We start from the raw sequence: 12973 nt of genomic DNA, 5'->3' as shown, positions 1-12973 counted from the left end.
ACATGCTGATCGTAGCAGAAAGAGGTGTAAAATGGAAAAATGTCAAATGTTGTCGTTACTAAAGTAAAAATTGAATACTTTGAATGAAAATAAAGAATATTCGTACTTTCCATTCATTATTTTCAATTTTTACTTTAGTAACCTTACTATTTGACATTTCTCCATTTTACACCTCTTTCTGCTAGGATTAGCATGTAAACATTCTCCACACCAATATGGCGAATGAATCTCATTTTTTGTATCCAACTATTGGTAACGGCTTATTATATGTTGGTGCTACGCAATATTGACTAATCAGCGCTCTCAGATAACTCAGATTCCATCATTCCGAGCGCTATAGTCAAATAACACGAATCTCCTATGCTCCGCTGTTCCCGTATGTATTCGAGAATTTGCTGCCAACAGCATCCTACATTTAAAACAAAAGAGGTGTATTTTAATTGAAGACACTCAGCGCTTTCTGAACACTATAAGCAAAGCATGCTGTGATTGGTTAATTTTCCATCGCTTTTTCGAATCGACCAATCATTATGCATATTTTGCTCAGCTCATCAAGCGCTGTTACGTTTAGTCGTCTATGCTTGATTTGTGAGGACCAATAAGGATGTTGCAAACATTTTTCGAATTCCGTCAGAAATCTTTCGAATATGCAAAGGAAAATGCGCAGTTTAATTTACCCATTTATGTGACTTTTTCGGCATCTTTTATTCACAGCAAATCTGAAGAGTTTCACCTGTCAAACCAAAATATAATTATCTCAAATCATTTTGGAGTATAGATTTCTCAGTTCTTCTAGTGAAAAAAAATTCGATCTTTTAAAAAACCGCCAACTATACCTATAGACATTTCTAACCTTGCAGGTGTAAACTTTGTATAATTTATTTATTTGCATGGAGAATAACAGAAGATTGCCGAATAATGTAAGTTAATTGCTAAACTACAGGTCTTCTTTAATAATTATTGTAATTTTATTATACTTATCGCTTATTATCGGTTTTTAATTAGTGTTCGTGTTGTCTATTTTTCGGCGTAATTTTGTTTAATTTAGTTTAGACACTAAGGTGTAAATGGTATCATCTGTAGTTTTTTTTTTTAGTTTAATTTATCAAAAATTATTTATGTTAAAATTTAATTTCAAATATTCTACGAGATTATGTAAACATTTTTTTTTACGAAATTTTATTTATTGTTTGAATATTAATAAATAAATTTTGTTTTCTAAGGCTCTTATTTTACCGTGTGTACCTCATAAAATTAATATTTTAAGGAAGAATCTCGTATCGCTATTGACAAATCAGTGTCCCATGTTTTGTAAATCGGGTTCTTTTTTTTTTTTTTTTTTTTTTTTTTTTTGAGGGGATATAACCGCTAAGTCTGTGGTTTGCGGTTTGTTTGGTTTTTAGTTTGTCCCGAAGCAAAGCTGAATTGTATCGCGCGTCGACTATCACCATTACTTCCTGTTAATCGTCGAGTCTACATTTAGATCGACTAAAGTTTCGTAAGGAAATTTAAAAATAAATTTACGTTGCTACCATGAGATCGTTTCCTTCGCTATTCAAAGATCACTTTACATCATGCGCAGCACATGGAGGGACAGGGATCGGGTACGATTTTTTTTAAATCATTTAAAAATTCTTTATTTTAAAACATCTCTATCAAAAGAAAAATTAACATTTTGCAATAAATTTATAATACCAACATTGTCATATGGTTTATATATACATTATAACTTATTAATACTTGCAGGATTTCAGGCAAACATTGCCTGGGGGTGATACCTCAGAAAGAGCCTTAATGGAAGCGTTACAAATTGTGAAACCAGATTATAGACCTCTGCCTGGTATAGATCCGAATAAGGATGACCTTCAGTATTATCGCTTCCAGATGGGACTGGATTGTGACGAAGTATATCCTGGAATATTTATTGGTGATGCGTTAGTATAAAACATATTGTAATTCTATACATTGCATATATTATATCTGTTTTCCTTTTATAGAACAACAGCAAAAAACAAGGAATATTTGAAAGTCATTGGAGTTACCCATTTGTTGAATACAGCAGAAGGAACCAGATTTGGATTTGTTAACACAAATAAAGAATACTATAATGATACGACAATAAAATATCTTGGCTTACCTCTGGCAGATTTACCCTCGGTTGATATTAGTAAATATTTTTATACAGCAGCAGAATTTATAGAAGATGCTCTATCCTCTGGAGGTAATCCTTGCATTATATACTAAGACGAAGTGAAAAATTTAAAAAAAAATTAATTCATAATTTTTTATTCAGGTAAGGTCTTTGTCCACTGTATGATGGGAATTTCGCGTAGTGCAACTTGCGTTTTGGCATACTTAATGATAAAGAAAGGTATGCCAGCTGTACAGGCTATTCAACGTGTTCGTCAGAGTCGGGATATCCATCCAAACATCGGATTTCTCAGACAATTGGCGCAATTGGATAATCAGCTACGTCGGCAGCGCGTATTATGATTACAATTTATTAGCAAAAACCTATTTATTCGATACGTATTCTCTAACCATACATTTATGCATACTTCAAATTAAGATAATTTTAATCCAAATGATTCTTAGCATAGCATGCTTCAGGTTAATGAATTTTGCAATATTTAAGGGCTCGAAGAATTAATATTTTTATTTCATTCCTTAGCGACAATAAAAATAGATCATACAAGCAATACAAAATTTAGTTTCGTTAAATTAATTAAAATGTAGAGCTTTGTTAATAAAATAATTATACATATATATATACAAATGAATTCAAGAGTTTTAAAAGGTTTAATTAACAACACGCGGCCTTTTAATATAGGTATCGAATATGGTAGATGAGTGAATCGGTGAGCCTAAATTCTCGCCATCACCTGAATCTGATGGTCCACTACGTTTTCTAGCCTTTGGCGATGTTTGCTTCAAGCACTCCATGTCACTAAAAACTACTTGAGCACCTCCGCCGCTCGTTGGTAAAATGTCACCCTGAAAAAAAAATTTATATTATCGTTGTTTAAATAATAAGTTTATTTTATTTATCTTGCAGTTTCTTTGTTTTATTTCTTTGATAATACCTTATATAGTTTTGTCTCAAGCTCGCCGTCGGTATCGTGTTCCTGGGCAATGAGGCAATATCTTGACACTCCATCGGTGATTTCCTTGGGTGACGTTAATCGTGTAATGCTGCGTCGTCTCCTCATCATGGGTTGAAGAACTGTTCCTAATGGGGCAAGTGGTGTTGGTGTATGGTCTACCCATCTATCAGCGCTCTGAGATCTTCGATATTTCGGATTTGATACTGCCATTTTATCCTATACAAAAGAATTAACTAAATTGTTAACTAATTCCTAATTCGTCCATTTCTATTTCAAATCAGTAATTGATTAGTTTTACCCTTCTAGATCTTCCTTCCGTTGCGGGCGTTTTAAGTAAATTATCGCCACTTTCCGTCGAGTCCTTAGCTATAAGATTATTATCATCAACTAAAATTTGTTTTACCAATCTTAATTTATTTTCCTTATCCTTCATTTGGTTCTGTAAATGTTCACGCTGTTGCTTTAACTTGTTCTCCAATTCTCGAGTCATCTTATCCGTTTCTGCTTGCATTTTTGAATTATATCTTTGTTTGACCCTTTGCTTGTCAATTATTCTTTGATTAAGAGCGAGGTCCCTGTCTCGGAGCTCCTGCTGCATAGTTCTTATAGTTTCATTAGCTGCATTCAATTTTCTTAACAAACTGTCGATCTGCGATTCAGTTTTACAAAGATGACCCTCCAAAACCGTAATTTTTTTCTTCTGCTGCGAACAAGTCGCCTTTAGAGAACTATTGTCCACCTTCAGCGTTAAATTTTCTTGTTCTATTGACATTAACATTTTTCTTAAATCACTCTGCTTTTGCTGTAAGTCTGTTGTTAAAATATTACGTTTATTAATTCTTTGTTCTAAAAAGTGCATCAAATTAGTAATGATATTGTCGTCATGGGGATTGGTAGATTCCAAAGTAGGAAACGGCCCACCCAAACTATACACCAAGCCCAAGTCAATATTTAAATCAACAGCTTCAATACGTCCTTCTTTTTCTAATCTGCTACGAGCTTCTTTAAATATTTTATTGGCTTGCCTTCTGCCAGGTGTAAAACCTAAGTCTATTCTCAAAGTCTGAGGTCGAGTTACTTGAACCTCTTGAGTCATTTCTGCAAATCTCATCACCTGAATTGTTTCATCATAATCATCTACTCTTGGATTCACACAGACTATCATTCTTACTTGACCCTCACCATCAAAATAATTTTTGAATAAATGAGTAAGCTTTGAATCTCTATAAGGGACCATTTTTGAAGTACCTTGTGTCTGGTTTTCTCGTAATATTTCCATACAAGAACGAAGAGTCATCAGAGAGTTGTTGATATTTCCTGCTTCCCTTAAACGTTGACCAGTGTTTTTAGTTCGATTTGTACGTTCACTACCAGCCAGATCAACCAGGGACAACTGGCTTATGCAAATAACTCTTTTATCTTGTATGACTTGCTCACCTTCACAGTCAAGAGGTGCCTGCACCAGTCTTATTGTGAAAACACTATGTGACCTGCTAGATTCTGCATTGAGAGCTGTATGAGCTACTCGCTTTTTCCTTTGCCCACGATGAAATACTTCAAAAGCTTCTTCAGCACTTTTCACTTCAATTTCAGTGGCAGCATGAACATACATATTTTTATTGCCATCTTCCCTAACAATTTTGCTTTGGAGAGTTTTCATCTTTAGGTCTTCTTCGTCTAATAAATCATACACACTGTTATTGTATATTTCTACATACGTAACAAATACAGAGTAACCATTATCTTGATGTACTGACAATGTATGAGATTCATTAGTTTCACGTGATAAAAATGGATTGCTGTCTCCCTCACTCTCTGTTCGTTTTGGTTTGCCAGATTTCCCATTCCTCTGTGATAGAAGCCCATTATGTAGCTCGTTTTGTCTATCCAACATTGCATCAGCTTCAGTTTGTACATCAAAGCCATTTAATTTGTCTGGTTTAAAAACAAACTTTTTTGTTTGATAATTAGCAATACTGTTAAACATTATATTCAAACAACGGGGCATAATACCAGCATCTTGTGAATTACCTGCCATGGTATATGTTTTGCCACTACCAGTTACACCATAGGTAAACAACAAGCTATTTCTCCCATTGATTAAATTTTCTACTAATGGTAGAGCAACTATATTAAATATCTCCTTCTGTGAAACTTTATGTGTAAATACCTGTGTAAAAGTTGTCTGTATTTCTTTGCTATTGACATTACGAGAATTTGCTGCTGACTCAGGTGGAGTAATAACAATTGTTGTGTCTGATATTATTTTCATACATGTAGTATCTGTTGGAAATTGCATAGGACGCAAACGACAGTAGACTTGCACAGGATCTCTAAATGATGTATTTGTTCCTTTGGGCCTTGCTACCTTTTTAGCAGATCCAGGAGGCTTTATACGTCTAAAATTAATTTATATAAATGAAAAGCAATGCTGACATTTTATATTGTATCAAAAACTTAATTTTACTCATACTTATAACCTTAAGGATGCTTTAAAATAATTTCTTTACTCATATTACTTACGCAGATTTCATGTTTTCGTTAAAAATCCGTTTTAAGAATTTATTTAATATAAACAATATCAACACACGTCAAAATATCTTATATTTATACAACATCCGAAGCAGAGAGAGAGCTATAAAAGAACGTTAAAAAAAGCTGTCGTAGCAATTTTAAATTCAAACGTTTAAATATGAGCACAGCGTCCTCTGATCTGACATCTTCGGTCGGTGCAATGATGCCAGACGTTGAACACTAGCTGAACACAATTACATGTATCCTATGGAAATGTGCGTTGGTAAGACGTGCATGTTTACCCTCTCTCTAATTGACATAACTATAAAAGTGCCAATCTGGCATCACTGCCTCAGGTTTGCCAACTGCCTTTTCAAACGCGCTAAAAAGTGGGTGAAACTGGATGAAACCATAGAAACTTTCACTTTCTGTACTTGTTATTCACCTCACATTGTACTTCTTTCGAAAGAAGATTCTGAGATAGAAATAAAAACAACTGTGCAAGTTTTGATAAATTTTTGTATTTACTGCAATACGTAAGCAAATGTTTTATCTCATTCATTTTGAATCAAATTTTCCGCTTTTACCTGCTGCGAAAGTCTTCTATCATTAAATTTACGAGTCGCGCGCGCATTTCCATCAAGAGTTTCTCAGTGGGTAAGAACAGAAAATTTAATTGAAGAAAAATCCAATCGGATGAAAAACGATGATGAGAAACCTAACTTTTGCATGCGCATTGCAGCAGATTCAATTAATCTAAATTTGCACAGTAATATTTTCATTTCTATCTCATAATTTTATTTTGTATAAATAACACAATTTAAAAATTATATTGTTTAATTTTATTAGTTATACTTTTATGCATTGAATTTATATGAGAGAAAATCTTAGCTTAGATAGAAATAAAAATAGTTGTGCAATTTAATATCTCTTTTATGGATATATTATTTTATCTAATGTTAATATACGTCAAAATTTAAGCGACATTTTAAAATTGCCAACAAATCTCGTACGTATTACTTTCTTTCTTACTCCTGAGATAAACATGCAAATATTAAGGAAAAAATATTTTTTTAATAAAAAATAAAACAAATAAGCAATTAAAAAATCCCATATCTTATTTCGTTTCTAGTAATTGCTATTGGAAAAACTATAACAGCTGCTGTTCTCTAATTAAAATAGTCATCACATGATTGATGGATGCGGTAACCCGGTATGTATACTATATTTAATGTTGTTTATCAATTAATGCTTTTAAAGGTTATATAAATAATAACTCTCATTTGCACAAGTCTCTCTTTCTCTCTCTCTTTCTAATTTTATTTTTAATCCTTACATAAGTATAAGTAACATACGCCAAAATTAATACTATCAAAGTTATATTTTAATTGCAATTAGTTTGCGAATAGATTATGTGGGTATGGATGGGTATGGGTAGCAAACAAATATAAATGTGTATCTGCAGCAGATATATGCGCTTTATACTGCATTACAGACAATATACAATAATATAATGCTCGTAATACATGTTAGACATAGCGAGAGAACATACACAGGTCACAGATACATATTGTGGTTGTGAATGGCAATGTCGTGATGTCGTGAATCGTGATGTGTTGCTTGACTTGCTTGCTGTAGCCTGCAGGCTGCAGGCAGATATGATACCAGCCAGGTGGACGATGGTGGTGAAGTGATACGTCTATTGCGGAAAGGATAAGGAATCATGGATCCTGTCAAAATCAAATCTCTATTATAATAAATACGGTAAATTTTTTGCTACCGTATGCTTATCAATTTTTTCAACAATCTCAGTCTGCTGCTTCTCAACATAAGTTTCCCGTAAAAGCGCCATAAAAACTTGAACCAGCGGGAAATGAAACTATACTCAAATGAAAACTTAAAGGCTTTTAGGATATGATCCATATACCGATGCCATGTAAATTCTCATAATGTTTTTTTCATGAAGTAATATATCCTGTTTTTCTACAAGATAACTAACTAAACATGCATAACGAAAATTCGAACATAGAGGTAAGTGTTACCACCGTTAATAAATAAGATTTTATATATTTTACTTACCGCTGTTTGAGGTTAGGATCATGTGTAGACTATTTGATAGAAAAACTACCTTTTTTTGACAATCAGCTATTATATTAGTAGCATTTCGATTTTTTTTTAAATTCGTGAAGCTTCCTCTAAATTGATACAAATGATCAGTAATATTTGTATTATTGACAATTTTTTTAGTCAATACAGCAGCCAATATTGGAAGCAATATTTCTTGGAAATACTAAGCAAGTACGTTCCCTATTAGATGCTAAGGTAGAATTAATCCTATGGGAGGATTCTCAAAAGCGATCTCTTGTACATGCTGCAGCATTCAAGTAAACAATTAAGAAATATGTTACATTGATTGAATTATATGAATAAGACTTACTAATTAATTTTTTTTTTAACAGAGATGATGCCTCTATGATACAAACACTTGTGTTAAATGGTGCTCCTGTAAATCACAAAGATGTCAGATGGTTGACACCCTTACATAGGGCTTGTTGTTGGGATAATCATAATGCTGTTGATATTTTGCTGAAACTTGGTGCAAATGCTAATTCCAGGGATAAAGAATGGCAGACACCTTTTCATGTTAGTGCGGCTAATAATGCAGTGAAATGTGCTCAGCTTTTAGTTCCTCATTTGCGCCATATTAACATAACAGATAGGTTTGTATAAATATATTTTTCATCAATGCACAATTTTATTTCTTGAATGACTGCTATAATTTACTATCTTTACAGAGTAGGAAGGACAGCTTTGCATCATGCAGCATACTCAGGACATTTAGAAATGGTAGAATACTTGATAGGAATAGGATGTTCAGTGAATGCTGTTGAAAAGATCAAGGGACGTAATGCATTACATTATGCAGCATACATGGGTTATGCTAAGATCACTAAACTCTTAGTAGAGAAGGGTGCAAATTTAGATAGAACCGACAAAAAGAAATATACTCCATTGCATGCAGCTGCAGCTGCTGGCAACATAGATTGCATTAACATCCTGATAAAAGCTGGTGCATCAATTGAAGTAGAGAATCGTTATGGCAATACTCCGTTTCTAATCGCCTGCCTAAATGGACACGCAAATGCAGTATCCGAATTAATAATGCACGGAGCAAATATCGAAGCTGTAAATAAAAGGAAATTAACGGCTGCTCACCTTGCGGCTGCTAGTACGCACGGCGTACATTGTTTAGAAGTTTTGTTGGAATCAGGTATTATCTTTATAAAAATCACCAAAATTCATTAAAACTGTTAAAGAAGTCCTACTGACTTTTAAACAATTTTTGTAGGTTTGAAAGTGAATGTACAATCGATAGATGGCAAGACTCCCCTTCATATGACTGCGATTCACGGCCGATTCACCAGATCAAAGAGCCTTCTAGATGCAGGAGCCTTACCGGATATTCAGGATAACCATGGAAACACTGCACTCCATATAGCCGCTTGGCTCGGTCATGAATGTTTGAGCACGGTCCTTTTAGAGTATGGAGCATCACCATCGGTTAAAAACGAAGAAGGTAGAACCCCGTTACATTTGAGCTGCTTAGCTGGTCACGTGGAGGTATGCAGGAAGCTATTACAGGCTGATAGCAAAAGAATAGATTCAAAAGACATTTCAGGAATGACACCGCTGCATCTAGCAGCTTACAAAGGTTCGGTAGACTGCCTGGACCTTCTTTTATCCAATGGGTCTAACTTTAGGCTTACGGATAACAACAATTGTCTGGCCCTGCACTATGCAGCCAAAGAGGCTCATTATCTTTGCGTTTTTACCCTAGTTGGATTTGGAAGTGATTCGAATGCACAAAATGTAAATGGAACGACCCCGTTGCATTTGGCTGCTTGGAATTCGTCGGAAACCACCCTGGAATGCGTTCCTTATCTGTTGAAGCACAAGGCTGATCCTTACTTAAGAGATAAACAGGGATTCAGTGCCATTCACTATGCCGTTGCTGGTGGAAATTCAATGGCATTAGAAGCTTTGCTTCGCGCCTGTCCAACAGAGAAGGTTTCATCATTACTTTATCCTTCAGGAACTAAATGGGATCCGCCAATGAGGGTGCTGACACCTTTGCATCTAGCAGCGTACTGCAATAGACCGGAAATCTTACAGATGTTGTTACCACTTTTTCCTAACACAAATATACAGGAGGAAACTGGTAAAACTCCGTTGGATTTAGCTTCTTACAAAGGGCATAAGGAGTGTGTCTGGCTACTTTTACAATCAGGTGCAATGGTGTCTGTTCAGGATTTTGTGACCAAACGAACTCCGATTCACTGTGCTGCAGCAGAAGGAAATACCGAGTGCTTGAAGCTACTGTTACAAAGTACCAAGGATCCTAGTATCATAGATTATTATGATTCTAAGCAAAGAACTGCGCTGTATCTCGCCGTGGCAAACGCTAATCTGGAGTGTGCCGCATTGTTGATAGACTATAAAGCTAACTGTAATTTACCTGACGTCAATAATCATACGCCACTCTTCAGGGCTGTCGCTGATGAGGCCACCCGTGATCTTGTAGAACCTTTATTGGTCCATGGTGCACAAATCGATATTCAGGATACAAACGGGAAGACACCATTGCATTTGGCTGCTGCGTGCGGTAGAACTACAGCTTTGGTTGCGTTACTGAAGGCAAACCCCAAGGCAGCCAATATAAAGGATAATGAAGGATTCACTGTCCTACATTGGGCTTGTTACAAGGGCCGGACCTATTGTGTGGAATATCTCTTACAACAAAATATTGTTTCTTCCATTGAAGGAGAACCGTTTTCTCCTGTACACTGCGTTGTTTTTACGGGCTGCTTTGATTGCTTGGAATTACTAATCTCCAAATTTGGAGGTGCGGCTGTAGCTTCGCAAAAGGACACAGTGGGTGGGCGTTTACCCTTGCATATTGCTGCTAGTGCTGGCACAGCTATATGTGCCAAACTCTTACTATCCTACGCTGGTCCTGATATCGCTGGTCTTGAAACTCCTGACAATTATGGTAGAACCCCCTTGCTCTGCGCTGCCGCGAACGGCCAAAGCTCCATAATCCGTAATTAATATTTTTGTAACTAATTGCAATCATTGTTAATATGTTACATTATTTTTTCGTTGAATTATTTTTCAGAGCTTTTTCTCGAATGGAAAGCAAACATCCAAGCCGTGGACGCTAATAAAAACACAGCATTGCATTTAGCTTGTGAGAATTGTCATTCTGATGATTATAGGACTGTCTGGTGGTTGCTTAATTGGATAGATTTAATTCAAGCTAATGATATAAAAACAGAAAAAAGGTTACGAGCGTCCATTGTTAACATGAGGAATGCTGAGGGAAGAACTCCTTTGCACTTGGCAGCTATGAACGGTCTTACGAAAGCAAGAACTCCGTTTTAAGTTGACTATTACTCCATTGGTAGAAAACCCGAAATTTTCTATTAATTATGTAATTTTAATTTATTTCAGGTGACAAAGCATCTTTTGAAATTAGGAGCTAGTGCAGCAATTTCTGATAATGAAGGTATCACTCCAGCGCTTGCTTGTGTCCCAAATAAAGAACGTGCGAAATGTCTGGCTATCATTCTATCGGCAAGCGGTATTAATTTGTCCATTTTTTCTATTGCTCTCTATTATATTACCTTTAATAATTATATTTATTGTTTCGTTATTTTTATATTTCAGATTTTTATTCACCGTACAGCTCAGATTCTGAGTATTACTGACATTTACTTACACGCTTTGATCGTCAAGCGTATGAAAACTTACATGCCGATTCTCCAAGTGATATTGACGCTGCGAGATTAATCTTAACAAGCTACTGGCTGTTTCCGATGCTCACTTAATCATTATTCTTGAAAATGGCCAAGAGAGTTTCGTTCTTCCTCAAAAATGAACATAGGCTGTTATTACATGTTGTTGAGACAAAAGCGCGAAGTAATTTGGTATGTGATTTACAGACTGTTGATCTTAGCGTTCTATAAACCAAGTAAATATTCCTTCAATCAAAGAATACAAGACTATACTTTGCATCAAGAAAGATTGTCAAAAGTTTAAGTCATTGTCTTTTACACGGATTTGATTCGCTTAAAGAGATAAATGACGACATGTAAACGAGTCCATTAATTCAATATTATCTTGAAATATTTTCGCAATCCGTAACAAATTAATATGATAGCAATAAGGATATAAACTGCCAAGATGACATACATAGAGGTATTATGAGTGATTTATATTAATAATAAAGTAGTAGGAAATAGGTCAATATACAAAATGATAAATAGAATAATAAAATAATATAGTACTACTTAAAAAAAGGGAGACTCAAAGTCGAAAAGTACATAATGTATATTTCTGATGGTCTATGCAAGCTTTGCTATCAAGAAGATTTACATGTAGTTTTGTACAATTATTGTTTTTACTGCAACAATGGTAATTTTCTATGGTTGTGTTAAAGATAAGCTTTCATACCGCAAATGCTTTGTCACATTTAGCAGTTTATAAAAATTATGCAATAATACAAAGATATTCTGTTATTTGTTAGCTTATAATGTGTTTCATTCATTTTTTATTATAGTATAGTCAATTTTAAAAAGATGCAAAATCTTACTTTCCATATTTATTTATGGAAATATATGTAATAGGAAATTTGTTAGATTCGAATTAATATTTCATGTAAATCTATTCGAGATTTTATACACTATGCTTTTTCATACTAAATAATATTTGTCAGAAGTACCTATTGTTCATATTGTTCACATTTGCAAATTTATTTTGAATAAAAGATAAAAATACTAGATAAAATAAAGAGATATTTGCGATAGTATTATTCTGATATATCTTAAAGAAAGAGTTAAAGTTAAAATATAAATGATTTAGAAAAATTACAGCCTAAATTTTTAGATATATTTTTTTTATGTCCAACATGTAAATACTTGCTGTGACAAGTCATATGGAAATCTTAATAATCATTTTAATTTTATTTTTTGAAATGGAATAAAATATGTTTCTTTAAATCTTGTTTGAATTTTACTCATTAAAAGAAAATTTTTATGGTAGCGATATTTTGTTAATACTTATTCTCTTTCATTTTTGAAAGAGGGATCAGCTACTTATTATCTCTTACTAGATTAAGACCAATTCTGTTGTACTAATTGTTGACTTACTAAATTTGATTTATTAATTGTACTTTAATTTATAAATATTTCTTGTAAAGTACTGTAATTATGTGAAATACTTAAAAAATTTTATCGTGTTACCTAATGATCGATCTTAAACTATTATGTATTATTTCTTGTAAAAATTATTCGGTG

The 12973-nt window shown here is 34.0% G+C and overlaps 3 protein-coding genes across 7 annotated transcripts; 2 read left to right on the top strand and 1 right to left on the bottom strand.

The window, feature by feature from the left end:
• Positions 1-635: 635 nt before the first annotated feature.
• Positions 636-2760, top strand: LOC136782266 (dual specificity protein phosphatase 3). 2 transcript variants are annotated; one of them, XM_066741582.1, is made up of 5 exons: positions 636-920; positions 1404-1604; positions 1747-1934; positions 1998-2221; positions 2294-2760. In XM_066741582.1, exons 2-5 carry the CDS (start codon positions 1575-1577, stop codon positions 2491-2493), a joined length of 642 nt encoding a protein of 213 aa, XP_066597679.1. In that variant the 5' UTR covers positions 636-920; positions 1404-1574; the 3' UTR covers positions 2494-2760. The 2 variants fall into 2 exon arrangements, with proteins under 2 accessions (XP_066597679.1, XP_066597678.1); XM_066741581.1 differs by lacking the exon at positions 1404-1604 and having other exon boundaries at positions 2294-2758.
• Positions 2761-2793: 33 nt separating this feature from the next.
• LOC136782262 (kinesin-like protein KIF23) lies at positions 2794-5913 on the bottom strand. Of its 3 annotated transcripts, XM_066741572.1 has the most exons (5): positions 5275-5318; positions 5136-5213; positions 3403-5039; positions 3084-3320; positions 2794-2994 (listed from the first exon to the last, which is right to left on the bottom strand). In XM_066741572.1, exons 2-5 carry the CDS (start codon positions 5140-5142, stop codon positions 2800-2802), a joined length of 2076 nt encoding a protein of 691 aa, XP_066597669.1. In that variant the 5' UTR covers positions 5143-5213; positions 5275-5318; the 3' UTR covers positions 2794-2799. The 3 variants fall into 3 exon arrangements, with proteins under 3 accessions (XP_066597669.1, XP_066597667.1, XP_066597668.1); XM_066741570.1 differs by adding an exon at positions 5628-5913 and having other exon boundaries at positions 3403-5503; XM_066741571.1 differs by having other exon boundaries at positions 3403-5216; positions 5275-5362.
• An 858-nt stretch (positions 5914-6771) lies between these two features.
• LOC136782261 (serine/threonine-protein phosphatase 6 regulatory ankyrin repeat subunit A-like) lies at positions 6772-12568 on the top strand. Of its 2 annotated transcripts, XM_066741568.1 has the most exons (9): positions 6772-6831; positions 7152-7649; positions 7866-8002; positions 8078-8338; positions 8414-8889; positions 8968-10719; positions 10795-11042; positions 11130-11259; positions 11346-12568. In XM_066741568.1, the coding sequence occupies exons 2-9, from the start codon at positions 7623-7625 to the stop codon at positions 11384-11386; spliced, it is 3072 nt and encodes a 1023-aa protein (XP_066597665.1). In that variant the 5' UTR covers positions 6772-6831; positions 7152-7622; the 3' UTR covers positions 11387-12568. The 2 variants fall into 2 exon arrangements, with proteins under 2 accessions (XP_066597665.1, XP_066597666.1); XM_066741569.1 differs by lacking the exons at positions 6772-6831; positions 11346-12568 and having other exon boundaries at positions 6908-7649; positions 10795-11060; positions 11130-11264.
• The last annotated feature ends 405 nt before the right edge of the window (positions 12569-12973 follow it).

Source organism: Prorops nasuta, unplaced genomic scaffold (assembly GCF_024137725.1).
Source record: "Prorops nasuta isolate Cenicafe-Biocafe unplaced genomic scaffold, Cenicafe_Pnas_1.2 PNAS00025, whole genome shotgun sequence".
Classification (NCBI taxonomy): Eukaryota; Metazoa; Arthropoda; class Insecta; order Hymenoptera; family Bethylidae; genus Prorops; species Prorops nasuta.
This window is presented reverse-complemented; position numbering and strand designations above follow the sequence as displayed.